Below are 17,897 nucleotides of genomic sequence, written 5' to 3'. Positions count from 1 at the left end.
TATATTTTTTAATAATTTTTTTCTATTCAGTTTTTATTAATAAAATAATTTTAAAAAAAATATAATTGTTAAACTTTACTAATCTATATTTTCTTCCAAATTAATATAATGGAAGATTATAAATGGTAGATCAATACTCTAAATCACATCTTATATATATTTTCAAATGATGTAAAATAATTTTCTATTATTTATTGTCGTATTTTAATTAAAAAAAAATTATTCATTTTATCAGTAATGTTGCGTTGAAACTTGTTTTCTTTAACTATGTCTTCTTAGTTTACCTAACACTTGAAATCCGAGAAAACTATTATTTATACACTCCGCCAACAAGAAGACCGAGAAACTTGTATGCATGGCCTTCAGATAATATCGCTCGTTTTTTTGCTTCACCTACCATTTTATCATTTCCTTAATATCTAACAACTTAGTTTCTATTTTATTTTTTTTAATTTTGCTAATTACTATTTTTCTTTAAAATATTTTGATAATAAAAAAACTTAATATATTTTAAGGGAAAACGATGTGCAAGCGATTGAAACAATTTCACTTTTGTAGGCTTAAATGACAAAAAATGAGTTCAGTGTAAACTTTGTTCAAGAGACTTTATAGAAACAAATAAGAGTTCTTATTTATTTCTACAATGTCTCTCTTATAGCATTTACGTCGCACCCCTTCCTAGTCAATTAAGTCTATAAAAATGAAGTCGTTTTAATCGTTTGAACACTTTTTTCATTTAAAATGTATTTCAATTTTTTCATTACCAAAGTATTTTAAAGAAAAATAATAATTAACAAAATTGAAAAAACAAAATAAAAACTAGGTTATTAGATATTAAAGAAATGGTGGAAGTAGTAGATAAAGCAAAAATGCGAGAAGTGGCATTATCTAACAACCACGCACACAAGTTACTTTATTCTTCTTTTTGACAGAGCGTATGAATAATATTTGTCTCAACTCAAGCATCAAGTAAGCCAAGAAAAAGTAGTTAGAAAAAGCAAGTCCCAACACGACATCACAAATAAAATGAAGAGTTTTCTTTAATTAAGATACAACAATAAGTAATACAGAAAATGATTTTACATTATTTGAAAATATATACAAAATGTGATTTGAATAATCAACCTACCATTTACAATTCTTAGTTATATTAATTTGAAAAAAAATATAAATTAGTAAATATTAACAATTATATTTTATTATTAAAAAATATCAAGTCAACCAAGTAAGGGTTTTAGGGTTTAGAGTTTAGATAAACTTGTGTCATGGGCCTTCACTTTTATGCAAGTAAGCCTAACATGAAAGACTTGTTACTGTACTGGCCTAGGCCCAACACAGCTTATAAGCATGGTCAACCGCACCAAAGCTAACTCGACCCATTATCGTGTCTACACCCATCATTGTTATTATTTAGAAAAAAGTAGATAATCAATTGGAAAGTTCAAAAAATAAATAAATAAATAAAAACTCTTTACAAATAATTATATCGGTAAAAGATCAAAATAACCTACATTAAAGCGATGGGTATATTGTTCTTGAAACTTTCTTAAATGATAAAACTATATTGTATGAGTTTTGTAGAGGGGTATATAGTAGGTTATTTAACCCCCATCATACGTCTAATAAATCTTAAGACTTACATTAATATTGTATATCCTGATCGTAACTTTTAATTATATTATGCATTTTTTTATCAATCACTTAAATCAATTTATAAATTGTCATTAAATTATATATAATTACTTAGTTTCGTCTGACAATTCGTGTCGTGCCAATTTAAGTTTTGTGTTAGATAATTTCAATTTTAACCCGATTTAAATTAGAATCGTTTCGAAATTTTTTAACCCTAAACCAACTCTTAAATATTCAAATTGATCCAACCTGATCCAAATTGACACGAAATTATTATTATTTTCACTCTTCAAAATATTTTTACCGTTTTAATTTTTTTACCAAATTACCTCAACCTATTATTAATAAAAAATACAATATAATATTTTGTTTTATTTACAAATAGTCTAAAAGTTACCTACTAAGGCGTTTACTACACATCAATAATCTAACTAACTAAATCATATTCTTACTACTTAATAATAATATAAAATATTAAAATAAAAAATATAAGTAATTATAATACAATATATAAATATTTTAATTGTTGTTGATATTGTCTTTTAACATTTTTATAATTTATCTCTAAAAAATTTCATTAAAGTAACACTTCTCCAAAATATTTGAATTGATTCGGATCATATCAAATTATTTTTGTGTAAATTTTAACACTATTCAATTTAATTTTAAATCATATCGGATTAGCTTGAAATAAATTTTCTATCAAAAAAATTTAACCCTAATCGGATTATTTTCGTGTCATATTATATTGGGTTAATGAGTCATATTAAAAAATGTCAGTTTTACGTTAAATTAAAATTATAATTAATATTAGTCCATATCAAAATTTTTTTTAACAATACGTGTGTTAGGTAAGCCGACATTTTATATGTGTATAATTGATTAGTACTTTCACTTTACTTAAAAAGATTGATTATGCTTTAATTAATTAAAAAAATACATAGTATTTTGAAGTATACGTTATCGTTGGATACATAGACACCTAATTAATTACCTAATCTGATAAACTAAGCGTTAAGAAAAAATGGTTTTACTCATCTCTTCGATCTCTTCCCTGTAGAACACTCAATGATGTGCTGTTTTCTCAACAATTACAGCTATTATGAGTGACTTTGCCTCAAGGGCTCGACAAAATGTGCATAAAATCCGACGTAAAGTAATATTATATGTATAAATTATAAATATAAATAATAAATTTAAATTTAAATATAAATAATAACATATCACTATATAATTAAATATTATTTTATTTATAATTTAATGTGTGTATTCAAATATGTGTTTAATGAGAAGGGGTGTGTACAGCCTAATTTAATACAGTTTGACATCTTTTTTAAAATAAACTGAAAAAAAAAAAATTGAAACCCTACCCAAACAGTATTACATATACAAACAATAAACACACATGATAAGTACAAAATTAAGTATAAACAATGACATATTATTTTTTTGGTGACTGGTGAGAGCCCTATCCAATAGAGGTAAATGCCTGAGATGTAGTGATTAACCCTACAATCACTATATCAGATAAACTAAAGTTTTGTTATTCTGTGTCGAGCTATTCAAACCCTAACTAGTTAGTCTAAGATTTTTTCATATGAGGAAAAGATCTCATGTTATTCAAACTTTGGTCTTTCATAAGGGGACTCTTTCACGTTATCACTCAAATTAACTTCTGTGATCAATTTTTATTTATTATTTATACATATAATTTTATTATAATTATAAATCTTAATGATAAAGATGCGTGCATATAAATGATTAATACCCTTATCATGCACGTATAGATTTGGTCAAATTTTTTTTCTTTTAATTTTTATTCATGTAGGGGGTGCCACCAACCAAGATCAATTATCAATTAAGACTTTTACAACTTGTTAAATCATGCACAAAGCTACTTAAAGTAATTAGGGTTGTTAATTACGTAGAGGTTAAAATGACTAACACAAATCATAATGAAGGTTGCCAATTAAAGTAATTAGGGGCATGTATTTAATGATGAGACTAGAAAAACTAGAGAAAGATATATACACCTAAAATACATGCTCTCTAAAGCATGCACCTAACTTGTATAATTAAACACATCTCTAATTATTGTTTTAGATATTAAGATATTAATTAAATTATAATTAGCTAGAACATGTACATCAACCTACAAATATGAGTATAATGAGAGAGAGAGAGAATCACATCTTGTTTAGTAATTTTTTTTTGTTAGAAAATGTTTTCAGAATCAGATTGAATATTGCCCGGTAGAACAAACAGTCTTGTCCAACCGGCGATCAGACCAGTTAATTGTTTAAAAATAATAGTTAAATAATTTTGTATAATTTACCTTTAAATATGTTATCTAAAAATATTTTAGTATTAAAACAACCTTATTTTGATGTTATACATCTTCAAAATTGATAAATGAGGTTTTGGGTTCAATTAATAATGATTTGTTTACAAAAAAAATTATTTTTTATGTTGATCAGGTCTAACCAGGGGATTTCAATGGTTCAATCCAGTTCAAAACGGTTTAACTTTAAAACTGGTTTTCAGGCAAATTGAACCCATTTTGGTTAGTAGGTTCCAGTTCAATCAATCGGTCCGATCTAGTTTTCAAAACTATGTTATTAGTGATATACATAATTCAATTCAAATCATAAAAAACTAATTGAGCTGCTAACACATTATGGTTTGGTTTGGTTTATAAAACAATTTGATTTATGTTGATAAAATTTTAAAAAATAGTTTACAGTTTAGATTATTTCCAAAATGAATCAAACCATAAATTATATTTTTCATATATACATATATATAAAACCATATTTGACAAGTTTTTTAAATAAGAAATTAAATGTATTACTTGTTTTCATATTTATTTTATCATTTTTTATATATTTATTATATATATATATATATATTTTTTTTATATTTATTTTATATTCTAAAAAATTATCATTCAATTATGATTTATTAAATATAATATATTTAAAAGTAAATAATTTTTAATAGACTTAAATTGTAATTTAAACTTAATCAAACTATATTTTCTTTGGTATGGTTTAAGAAAACTAGTCAAATACACCCTTATTTTTTAACTACTTGTGGTTAAGGATGATGGTGATGGGTGAGATACATTGCAAGTTTCCCTTATCTATAATGAAGTAAAGTTTGAAAGTTGGAGCGATTTTTTGTGGTAATTATGAGGGACACGTAGACTAATTAAGACGTATTGATTAATAATGTGTTTGGTAAATAAACAAGAATTTTCTTGGTGTATTTGTACTCTTGAATTACACCCCAAAAAATTATTATGTATGGTATAGGCCAAAAGCCTCATTCCCACCCAAGATTTGCTAAAATCTCAAACTCTCACCTACTAATTTTTAGAACCTTAAATGCACATCCTTTTATTAAAACTCATTATTAGAAGGGAAAAAGAGCAATTTCCCACCCAACTTTAGCCCAATCTCAAACCAACACCCATAAGAGATGAAAAACTCAAACTCTAACCTATGGTTAAACTTCTGTTAATTTTTGTTATTAAAGAGAGGGGTAAAATAATTATTTTATTGTTTATATTAAAAGTTATAACTTTTCGCTCCCCCAAGGTTTTAGAAACTAATATTTCACCTTTATCTAAAGTTTTTAAACTTTGAAAAGTAATATTTTCACCCTCAAACCTAGGGTTTCCATATTTTTCAAAACTCAATTGCCCCCATAACTTTCAAAAATAGTAGTTTCAACCCCACTCTTCAACTTCATCTTCTGGCATCGTCTCCGACCTCCTTCTTCTCTTGATGCGACGACAGTGGTACAATGAAAAGATATCTCTTTGTCTCACAATCCAGATGACGAAGGACGACGAAGCGTCATCCTTCGTCTATTTTTCCAAATCTGGATGATGCTTCATCGTCCAAATCTGGGAGTCAAAGGTTCATCCTTCATTGTCTTTTATAGCCAGAGAAGGGAGATTGGTGGACGACGTCAGTCGTCGGTGGTGGCCGAATAAGGAAGCAAACATTATAGGTGAAATTTAAACTTTTCAAACTTGGAGGATGGGTTGAAGTGTTAATTTTTAAAACATGGAGAGGGAAATGATAAAATTTTAAAGTTTTAAAGTTTATAGGTAACATAACGATTTTACTCTTGTCTCTAACTGAAATTTTAGATAACAGTTTAGTCATTTGTGGGAGTTTAGATTTTTCATCTCCCGTGGGTGTGACTTTGAAATTGAGCTAAAATTTGGGTGGGAAATAGTCCTTTTCCCTTATTAGAATTAAGGGTAAAAATATTATTTATCTAAAAATATTTAAAAAATTAGAAATTTATCATATTTCTTCTTTTAATTTAAAACTCTAATAATTTTCTCATGTCTAACATTTGAAAAGTAACCATTTCTTCTCAAAATTTTTTTCCATCACCACTTTGGATAAAGAGAAATTATTAGATTTTGAAACTAAAGGGAAAATATGATAAATTTTTAATTTTTTAAACTATTTTTAGCTAAATGATATTTTTACCCTTAACCCTAATAATGAATTTTAACATAATGATAAGTATTTGAGTTTTTAAAAATTAACAAATAAAAATTAAGATTTCACCAAGGGAAATTAATTAAAATAAGCAAAATTTTAAGCGTTTATACGTTTTTAGGTCACCCTAGAAAAGTTTTACCAAAATAAGCAAACCTTATTTTTTTTACCGTTTTGTTAAAAAACCAAGTAAAAATATTTTTTCTGAGAATGTGCGTCGGTTTATGATGATTACGATGATGGCTAGAGATTTTACAATGAAACCCTAAATATGTCGAATTATGTGTATGAATGTTTTTGAATGTTTCGAACGCTTAAAATGATGTAGTTTCGATGTTAATGGATGTCTGGAAGTGTAGTCGTTGAGAGACAAAAGCGCGCAATTTTACAGTGCCGCGCAAATTTACAGTGTCGCTCAAACTGCGTAAATCGCGCAAATACTATTCAAACTGCGCAAACCACTTGCAAAATCCTGTTCATAGACTATGATATCTACTTTTGCGTGATGTGAACAGTATTTGCGCAATGTGAACAGTGTTTGCGCGATTTGCGCAGCACTGTAAATTTGCGCAGTTTGCGTGACACTGTAAATTTGTGCACTTTTGTCTCTCAACGGCTACACTTTCAGACATCCATTAACATCGAAACTACATCATTTTATATCATTCGAAATATTCAAAAACATCCATATACATAATTCGACATATTTAGGGTTTCACCATAAAATTTCTAGCCACCATCGTAACCACCATAAACTGATGCACATTCTCAAAAAAAATATTTTTATTTGGTTTTTCAACATAAGGGTAAAAAGGGTAAAAAAATATGGTTTGCTTATTTTGGTAAAATTTTTCTAGGATACTCTAAAAATGTATAAACACTTAAAATTTTACTTATTTTAATTAATTACCCTTTCACCAAACCTTGGGTGGAAATAAAGTCCCTTGACCTTATATATATATATATATTATAAAAGAGATGAACAACACAAGAGGGTTAGTTCCCTTCAACTCAAAGTCATAGTACATTTATTCCTAGCAAACAAAAAAGCATTGCCCATATGTTAAATGAAATATTATTATTTTTCTTGACTTTGTTGTAATTAAGAAGCAAGACAATGAAGGACTAACAAAATAACTTGACTAGACACAGTTAAAGGTGCAATGATAACAAGAAAATCTGAGAGGCTTGAATAGAGATGATTGATCAGTATTCCATGATTGCTCATGTTTTCTTACCTTCAAGATGGAGCAAGCAAAGAAACTTTATTAGTGGGGACCTGAATATCTGCAGTGGTTAGAAACTATAATGTACACCTCATTATATATATATATATATATATATATATATATACACGTATATTTTTTTAATATATATTTTAGATACATATAAAAATATATTATCTGTATACTTAAATTATGTATCAAAAGTGTAAACAAACTCTAGTGTCTTACGGTTCAAGTAAAGGTGGATACAAATCAGATCGAACTTGAACACCTTTTAACTCAAGTTTAGTTTGAATAGAATATAATCTAACTAGAGTTTAGCTCAAATTTGTCAAGTCAAAATTAAGAGTGGTTTGAGTTTCACTTAAATAAAAAATAATTTAGTTTCATTGGGCTTGAATTGATGGGTTGAAATTTGTGGCTTAGTTTTATTTGAATTCATGGTTCGAATTCAAGGTTCTGATTCATGATACACTGATAAAATAATATCATTGTAATTAAATAATAGATAAAATTATTAATTCGAATCATAAATTTGAGTTAAACTAAGTAATAAATTTGATCTACTAATTCAAACCGAATCAAATTAAAAATTCAAACTATTAATTTAAACTGAATGAGTTGAATATCTTATAACTTGAGTTCGATTTGATTTAAAAAATAAATTGAATCTTTCAATATGAATTTAATTTAAATTCAAATTAAACAAATTTGAATCGAATCGATTTTTGAGATCAGTTTTGCTTGATTTGATCCAACCCTAGGTTTGAGTTCATGACGCACGCTTGCAAAAGGATAAATTATATTATACTTGCTTGTACCAAATGATATACCTACAAAATCATAAATTATACTTGCATGTATATATTACATGAATACGAACACATGAACTTTTGTCAATTACATATAGAATTAATAAGAATAATGATATGTATATGATTTTTTTTTATATAATTTTATATACAAATAATTATATATCTTTATATAATCAAATAATTAAAAATTAAAGATAAAATAATATTCAATTACATAATAATATATCATTATTATGTATAAAAATTGTATCGATAATTTTATTGAATTAAGAATAATATTATATATATAAATAATATATATAATTTTATATATAAATAATAACGTATTATTATATAATTAAATAATTTTAAATTAAAAATAAAATAATATTTAATTATAAAATAACAACTCATTATTTATACGTAAAAATATAAAAGTCCAACTTTAATATCGGTGATCTGTAAATTGTGTTGAACAACTGGGTAAGTGCCACGTGTTCTTGCTCCTTGAATTTTAACGTGGCGGTGGAGCTATGACCGCCCTAGCAACCCTCCCATCACATGGGTCCACCGTTAAATTGGCGAAGACGGGGGTGACCACCTTAGCTGTGTATGAGAAGGCTTTAATTGAAAAATAATAATAATAATAATTTTTTATCAAATTTGACTCAAAATTTATCCTAATATAATATTTTCAATGGCTTTCAAATCTTTTCAAATCTCATTTATTTTAAAATTATTATACAGTTTTAATAGTTATAATATAATATTAATATTTATAATTTACTGTATTTTTTTAATTCTTTAAAAGTATAATTATTATTTTTTAAACTATTAAGAGGTAAGTGATAGTTTAAAATTTTCCAAAAAATCTCTAAACTTTTTTAATTTTCAATATCTCTCTAAAAATCCCTAATAACTGTAATATACTAATATAACATTTGCATTTATAATTTGTTACAATTTATTTTGATATACGATTATACGACAAAAATGTTTTAATTTATTTAAAAAAAAGAGAAAGAAGCGGGAGTGAAAGAAAATAAAAATAATAGACTTTTTATATAATTTGGCTATAAATGTTATTATTAATTTTTTTAATTTAAGATTATATGATAATTTAAAAATATAAAACAGTATAGATAAAATATAATTTCACCCTTTAATTTTTTTTTATTAATCGGGTTTAATTTTATGTAAAAAAATGTTATTTATGTTTAATTTTTAATGGAAAAGTATTATTGACACCAACTTACGGGTGGAAAAGTGTTTTCTTGCCAAACCTTAGGTGGGCAACTGTACTTCACTCATTCATAAATAAGGAAAATATTAAAGTAGTACCGACATAGATTTATAATTTAGAGCCTTGAACACGATTAGTTTGATTTGATTTAGCTTGATTTAAATTTAAGTTAAATTAAACCAAATTTAAGGTCAGAGGTGTTTAACTTAAATTAGTAATTCAAATTAATAATTTGATTCAATTCAAATTAATAGTATAAATCAACTTAAATTTATAGTTTAAACTGATAGTTTGATTCGATTCGAATTAATAATTTTGAATATTATTTATATAAAATGATATCATTTTATCAATAAATTATAAACTAAAGTTATAAATTCAAATCATATATTCAAACAATCAATTTCAATCAAATCGAGTTACGAATTCGAATCATTAATTTAAGCTAAAAAATTAAATCAAATCAAATTGAATTATTTTTTATTTTAGCTAAACTTAATTTTGATTCAATAAACTTGAATTGAATTCAAATTAAGGAGTGTTTTAGGCCCGTCTCCCGTGGTATCCACCGTTAATTTTGATATTAGCTCATGTCCCACACGTATTAAGAATGCTCATGCATGCACTCACATCGATCAATCAATTGGCACCGCAGTGATGCCTACTTAACGACGTTACTCTTGATAATAGACTCAGCCTCATAGTTCATTTCATTTACCCTTACAACTTCTCTTATTTACAAACATTGATTTGCTTGGTCTAATTAAGTAAATTCAAATGATCTAATTTTAGAAAAATTATTATTAGAACAAGTTAATTACCTATCGAAAATAATGTTATTATAATTATCAAGATATTACGATATACAATATGTATTTTATGATATAATACAAGAAAAAAATGATACGTATCATACGATACGATATATATTATATGATATAATACATTTTATCGATATAAATTGATATTCTTAGAAATGATGAAGTGTCAATATAATTTTTTTATTATTTTATTTTTTAAAAATTGTATTATACGATATTATACAATACTTGACATATGATACGAAAAATTAAATTTCAATAATCGAAGTATTTCTTTTTTTTTTGTAATAAGGAATCTCATCCAAATTGGACCGTCACATTGGATTGAAATCAATTACACCGAGTAAGATATTCGAATCTAGTAACAAATCTCACAACCATTGAACAAAACGGGAGTATTTCTATTTGATGAATCCTGAATTTAATCAACTATAAACTCACATATGCTTTTGATATATCAATATAATTATGTATTTTTATATTTTTATATATAATTTAGGTATACAAATAATATGTTATTTTATATATTTTTTACTTTTTCTTAAATCACTGATAAATCCCATGCCAAACAGTTGTTTGTTCCGTATCCAAATATTATAATAATATTATAATAGGGATAATATTATTTATATTACTAATTATACAAACAAATTACATTTTAATTTAAATATTTTATTTTTTTATTTTTTTCTCTCAATTTTTATTTCACTTTAAATAAATTCAAAACTAAGATGAATCAAATTGGCGTAATTTTCTACCGAAAGCATCCTGATTGGTGTGAGTCCCGATATTGTCAGCGAAGAATGTTGCCGGCGGCAATTAAGGGAAAGTTCAATTATTTTATGAAAATTTTAACAAATTTATTAGGTGGGTGGAAAAATGACTTTTTCAAATTCCAAGGATGAGAAAGTCAATTTGTCAAACCTCCGTGGAAACTTCTGATTTAGCCTAAATTATCTCATTGGTGTTTGTGAAAGGGCGGGGTTGAGTTTCAGGAATCGGTGGGGAGAAAATCCATAGCCATCCATTTGTAAGTATGTCAAGTGTTAGTTTCAATGAAGCCAAAGTCATGATGTACCAGTATCACGTGTGTCACCCAGTTAGCCAACCGGTGCTATTCCAAACTTTAATATATACATTTTTTTATAAAATAAAAATTATAACCTAAGTTTTTAGCCTCAAAAATATCTATAAAAACCCGTTAACACGTTTCACATTCACAACACATTTCACTTTTCTCATTCACACTAGTAAATTCACCACCATGGTTTCCGATAATCACCAACGAACATTCCACTCAAAGCATGTCTGCGTGATCGGGGCCGGCCCGTCGGGGTTGGTGGCGGCGAGGGAGCTAAGAAAAGAAGGCCACGCCGTGGTGGTTTTGGAGCAAAACGACGACGTTGGTGGGCAATGGCTATACGATCCTAACGTGGAGAGTGAGGAGCCATTAGGGAGGAGCAAATTTCTGAAAGTTCACAGCAGTATTTACGAGTCCTTGCGGCTGACGTCGCCGAGGGAGATCATGGGGTACACAGATTTTCCGTTTGTGGTGAAGAAAGGAAGAGATACGAGGAGATTTCCGGGGCACAGGGAGCTGTGGCTGTATTTGAAGGATTTTTGTGAGTGGTTCGGGTTGAGGGAGATGATTAGGTTTAACAGCAGAGTTGAGTATGTGGGGATGCTGGATTATGGAGAGTTTGGAAAAGAGGTGAAATGGGTTGTGAAGAGCAAAGAGAAGAAGGCTGATCAGAAAGTTGTGGAGGAAGTTTTTGACGCTGTGGTTGTTGCCACTGGCCATTACTCTCACCCCAGGTTGCCTTCCATTAAAGGTACGTAATGTAAAACTTTCATGATGGTCTTGCACTTAGAATTCTATCCTACCACCAATTTGCACTTTTTTTTTTCCCGGTAAATCACCACTTTGCACTTGCTATCCTAATATACCATCACGTTTTGAAACCTTAGCGCCCACACAGACTAGCAATACGCTAGCCCTCAACCAACCCCAAGTGAACATTGTAATGTTGGCATCTTTGCTTGCGTTGCATGATTACAACTGAAAATTGTTCTGTAAGCCCAATGCTCAAGCAGGTTAGCTGTGCAGTAGCTCCCTGCTAAGCCTATGAGAAAATTGCGATGCTGGCGGTGCAATTGTAATATCAACGTCACCATTTGTGTCGCACAATTACAATTGAGATGTTCTGTAACTGACACCCACACAACCTGATTGTGCATTGACTCCCTATTTACTCAAGGAAAGAACATAAATTTCAACATCATTTACAATTATAACTAAGAGATGTCATAATGGTTTTAATATCACATTAAATGACTTTTAAGATAATTATATCTTAAATATTAGTTATTGATATCAGAAAGCTCAAAGTCATATAAACTCCACATCAAAAGCCCGTTCTTTTCAATGTAGAATCTAAGTTTTATACCGTATATTTAAAATCTTAACATATGCATATATTGTCTTTAATTGGTGATGAATTTATTGGATTAACTTGTTAATTATGTCTAGGAATGGATACATGGAAAGGGAAGCAACTTCATAGTCACATTTATAGAGTTCCAGAGCCATTTCGTAATGAGGTAAAAAAGAAAAAAAATTCTAAGATTATGTTGGAATATTCATAATTTAATTTATCTTATATTAATTAAGGTGTGTTGATATATAAAATCAAATTAATAATGCAGATTGTGGTGATTGTTGGGAATTCATTAAGTGGGCAAGATATATCGATTGAGCTTGTGGAAGTGGCAAAAGAAGTTCATCTTAGTGCAAAATCCCTTAATATTTCCGAGGGTTTATCTAAAGTTTTATCCAAATATAAGAACTTGTATCTTCATCCCCAGGTAATTAATTAAGGCTCTAACATATTAATCACAAATTAATTACATTATATGTGACAAAAAGTTTTGTAATTAACGATTTATTGCAGATAGACGTGCTAGGAGAAGATGGACATGTGACATTCGTTGATGGCTCGTGGATCATTGCAGACACCATCTTATATTGTACAGGGTAATCGATAAATATATAATTAGAATCTCATTAATTCGGTAGACTTTTGGTATTATAAAGTTTGCTATATAATTACTTCTCTCACTTTAAGGGGCAAAGAAACAATTTTAACTATTCAAGTTACCTCTTTACTTAGACTATACAAAAGTAAAGTACTTACAAAGAAAGCTTTACTCTTTGACTTCATCATACCAATCTTCCAAAAAAAGATTTCCAATTCAAAAAAGTTTTCTGATTGGAAGATTATTATGATCATGAACTCATTTTTTTTGACTGAAAGATTCTTCTGTGGGATCCAATTACATGCATATAGCTAGGTGATCCTTTTGTTGTAACTAGGCTATTTGATAGAAAATCTTTAATCAATGCCCCTAAGGAAAAGCTTAAATAGCAAATAATAGAGATTTTAAGCATGAAAGTAAGAGTTTAAATCTTTTTTGATAACATTTCAAAATTAAATTTATGACTTACCTAATACAGAGGTTATTAGATAGATCACTAAATCTAGGGTTTCATCTATTTAGTGTGGTCAATTCAATCTGAATAAATGATCCAACTTAAATAAAGTTTCTTCGTTATAAAAAAAAAAAAAAAACTTTAATGGATGTATATATAAAGATAAATTAAATTAATAACGGTATAGCTTTAACTTTATAATATGATATGAACGTGTGTTGTAGGTATTCATATGCTTTCCCATATCTTGACACCAAAGGAATAGTAGCTGTGGATGATGACCGAGTGGGTCCTTTGTATGAGCATACCTTCCCTCCTTCTCTTGCTCCCTCTCTCTCTTTTGTTGGCATTCCTCGAAAGGTAATTAATTAATTAATCACTTCTTAATTATCATTAATGTTCTATAATATTCTTAATAATGTTGATTGTTTTGTGATTAATACTTGGGTTATGTGAATTAATATATAATAAATCTATATGTACCTATTTTGGGTATATACTTATGTATGTCATTACATAATTAAATGATTTTAAATTAAAGATAAAACAATACTCAATCACATAATAAGTGTGTACATATTTGGATATTTAAAATAGATACGTATAATATTGTTTATTAATATATATACTAATTATATAAATGATTTATTTATAAGGTCCGTTATACTTAAATGTTTTTAAAAATTTTTGTAGTGTCTTTGGTTCAAATAATTTTTTATTAAAAAAATAAAAGAATATTACAAATACAGATTACTTAAAAAATTACTGGGTATCTATTATTATTTTTTTAATAAAAAATTAGTAGATATAAACAATTAGTATTTAGTTGGAGTTAATAAAAAAATATTAAGATATTATTTTACTTAAATGTCTTAAAAATTATTGTGTATAATTATTTTAAAATATTTTTTAAATTACTTGTTATATTAATTGAAAATAAAAGTATTTTAGTCCTTGAAAACTAATAAAAATAAAATTATAATATAATTAAAATTATCATGGGAATCTTTTAATATCTAAGATGAATATGATAATTTAATTATTTTTTATATTATTAGTCACATTATCATTGATAATAAAAAATTATCAAAATTTTTTATTAATAAAAAATAGTTTATCAGAATAATATTTGATTATTTAAAACCAAACGCCTTGTTAGTCATATAAATGGCAAGCAAATGTTATGTTTTTGTAGTTTATTTCATGGGAAATATTTAACACATGCATGGCAAATAATGCCACTTGGAGCAAATCTTTTGATTCAAAAACAAGCTAAAGTTTTTGCTTTTATATAAATGTGTGATGGGTTTTGATTGATGATGATGAAATACAGTTGATAGGGTTCCCTTTCTTTGAATCACAAGCAAAATGGATAGCTCAACTACTGTCTGGAAAAAGAGCCCTCCCATCATTCAATGACATGATGCTCTCCATAAAGGAATTTTACCACTCAAGGGATGTTGCTGGCATTCCCAAGCATTACTCTCACGACATTGCTAATTTTGAGGTTACCTTCATTTATCATCTTAATAAGAGTAATCCTTTTGTAGAACTAAAATAGGTTAATTTATTCATATAATCTGATATGATGGTATCTAAAGTTGGATTCAATTTGAATTGAGTTCGAATTCACCTAAGCTTGATCTCAGCTAGACTTAGATATTAAGCTCGAGCTCAAGCTTGATAAGCTCGCTTCAAGGGTATTTGAGTTCGGCTCGATTGAGAAAAGTCAAGGACTAGTTCAGTTCTAGTTTAATTTTGAACAGAGTTTTGAACTTGATTCAATACTAAAACAACGTTGCTTTAATGCGTGTTGGATAAAACAACATCGTTTTAGTCGATTCATATCAAATTTTTTAAGTTTGCTAGCTTAACAAGCCGAGCACCCCTAAAACTTGAGTTCGAAAATATTTAACTCTCAAACTTAAGTTTGTTTTATTCGAGCTTGTTTTGGACTTATTCAAGCCAAGCTTGAACAAATTCGGTTCAAATCCAATCTTAGTGGCACTTGATTGGGTGATTTTAAAGTCAGAGGAAAAATACGCAATTGCATCACCTAATCACACATTGGCACTTCAATTTATATAAATAAGTTTATATAATTTGTTTGTACGCATGGTTTTATCAGATAAATAATTGTTTCAGTTTGCCTATGTTGCAGTACTGTGATAAATATGCAGACACTGTTGGATTCCCTCGCTTGGAAGAATGGAGAAAAGGGCTTTGCATATCAGCTTTGGTGAATGCAGATGCTAATCTGGAGACATATCGAGATTGTTGGGACGATCATGAGCTTCTTCAGGAAGCTCTTCAGAGTCCTCATTTCACTCAACTTAATGCTCACTGAAAGTTCGTATAAATGGGCACTAATAGAGAGAGAGAGAGAGAGGTTGAAACGAAACCTCTCCCTATATAAATATTGTTTATTTTCTCATTGATTTAAGAAAGAAGAAGAATTTTATTATTCTATTTTTACCTTTTGGAAATGCTAGAATCAAAGAGACTGAAACAATTGTAATCATCTTGGGTACAAGTGGATTGCAGAAGAATTTTGAGTGTTGATGACTTCTTTTATGTTTATTTAATCCTAAATTTACGAGTAATGCTATGTATACATATTTTTTATATACAATTTAGATATACAGATGATGTGTCATCATATGATTGGATATTACTTTATCTTTGAATCAAAATCATCCAATCATATAATAATCTATTATCTATATATCTGGATAATATACTGAAAGTATATACGTATAGTATTGTTCTTTCCTAAATGCCCATGACACACATATATTTACAATGTCATCCAAGATTAGGCAAAAAAAAAATTCCCCAAGCCTCTAGGAGGATAGTGTTTAACCAACAATACAAATACAATTTACATTTTTTAATTCATTGTAAAATCAATTTACATCTAATTTGATGATTTTGTAAATATTTTTATATATCAATTTTATTTAATTGATACAAGGCAATTAAATATAAAGGAGTTTTTGGCTCCATATAAATGAAAAATGTACCATTTCCCAACTTTTGATATGCTTAACTAGACACATTTGTCCGAAAATAAATTTTTGGAGAAAATATTATACATTGATTTCGAAGTATTGAGTAGAGATGACAATAGGTCAAATCGGGCTAAGCCTAAGGCCTGCACAGTAATAGGTCTTACTAGCCCAGTTAATTCATGGGAAGTATGAGACATACGGCCTGACCCTATATATCTTATATATATAGGATCGAGTCAAGCCCAACAAAAACGAATCAGTCCATTAATTTTAATAAAAAATGTTTTTTATATTATAATTATTATTTTATTAATTTTTTTAAATAATTATAAAAACAATAACGAGCTGGCCTACAGGTCTTATGTCTGGGTCCAGCCCTAGCCTCTAGGCCATCAAGTTTCAATTATTTCAACAACCATGGAGACTCACAAAGAAACCACTAGAAATCCTAACTTTGAAATGTATGATGTCAATCCTGATGATGTTGCCTTTGTAGAGTAAGAAGTTGCAAGTGTAGCTTCCTTTGTACCAGCCTTTGCATAGTAGTGGGCCTTATATTGGCCTAGTTAACCCATGAAAAATATAAGGCTTTTAATCCAACCCGATATATATAAGATCAAGTTGAGCTCAATAGTAGCGGGTTAACCCACTAATTTTAATAAAAGAATAATTTTTTATATTATAATTATTATTTAATTTATTTTTTAAATAATTATACAAATAGTAATGAGCCGATTCACGGGCTTTGTGTCTAGGCCCGGTCCTAGCCTCTAGGCCATCAAGTTTCAATTGTTTCAACAACTATGAAGATTCACAAAGAAACCGATGAAAATCCTAACTTTGAAATGCAAGTGAAAAACGAGATAATTGGACAATGAATGCTGATAAATTTATAATTTGAAAGTATAATTAGTTTCTTGTAAAACTTATTACTTTAATGGATTTTATGTGGAGTTAGTTTTAGACATTTTAACACAAATATTAGTAAAATATTTGTTATAGTATGATTAGTAATATTAAAAAAATAAATTTTTATCTCATTTTTAATTTTAGTTTTAAAAACTTACATTTTTCATTTCATTTTAGGGGGTATTTGGTTCCAGTTTTTTAAGATTACCTCGGTAATCTATCTTTTATTCTCTTGTTTGGTTTGTTAG

The 17,897-nt window shown here is 27.8% G+C and overlaps 1 protein-coding gene across 1 annotated transcript; it reads left to right on the top strand.

Moving 5' to 3' along the window:
• The first annotated feature begins 11,443 nt into the window (after nt 1-11,443).
• Nucleotides 11,444-16,302, top strand: LOC123204269 (flavin-containing monooxygenase FMO GS-OX-like 9). Its single transcript, XM_044620873.1, has 7 exons — nt 11,444-12,071; nt 12,770-12,840; nt 12,946-13,104; nt 13,191-13,273; nt 13,954-14,089; nt 15,063-15,236; nt 15,891-16,302. Exons 1-7 carry the CDS (start codon nt 11,504-11,506, stop codon nt 16,074-16,076), a joined length of 1,377 nt encoding a protein of 458 aa, XP_044476808.1. The 5' UTR covers nt 11,444-11,503; the 3' UTR covers nt 16,077-16,302.
• The last annotated feature ends 1,595 nt before the right edge of the window (nt 16,303-17,897 follow it).

The sequence above is a fragment of the Mangifera indica genome, chromosome 20 (genome assembly GCF_011075055.1).
Source record: "Mangifera indica cultivar Alphonso chromosome 20, CATAS_Mindica_2.1, whole genome shotgun sequence".
Classification (NCBI taxonomy): Eukaryota; Viridiplantae; Streptophyta; class Magnoliopsida; order Sapindales; family Anacardiaceae; genus Mangifera; species Mangifera indica.
The sequence above is the reverse complement of the archived record's forward strand: the minus strand, read 5'-3'. Positions and strand labels throughout refer to the sequence as shown.

Bases quoted from the DNA above. Each gene is read 5' to 3' on its own strand.
- LOC123204269 (XM_044620873.1), top strand. From the start codon at position 11,504: ATGGTTTCCGATAATCACCAACGAACATTCCACTCAAAGCATGTCTGC. The intron at 12,841-12,945 runs GTAAAAAAGAAA...TTAATAATGCAG, and splicing joins CAGAGCCATTTCGTAATGAG to ATTGTGGTGATTGTTGGGAA. The intron at 14,090-15,062 runs GTAATTAATTAA...GATGAAATACAG, and splicing joins TTGTTGGCATTCCTCGAAAG to TTGATAGGGTTCCCTTTCTT.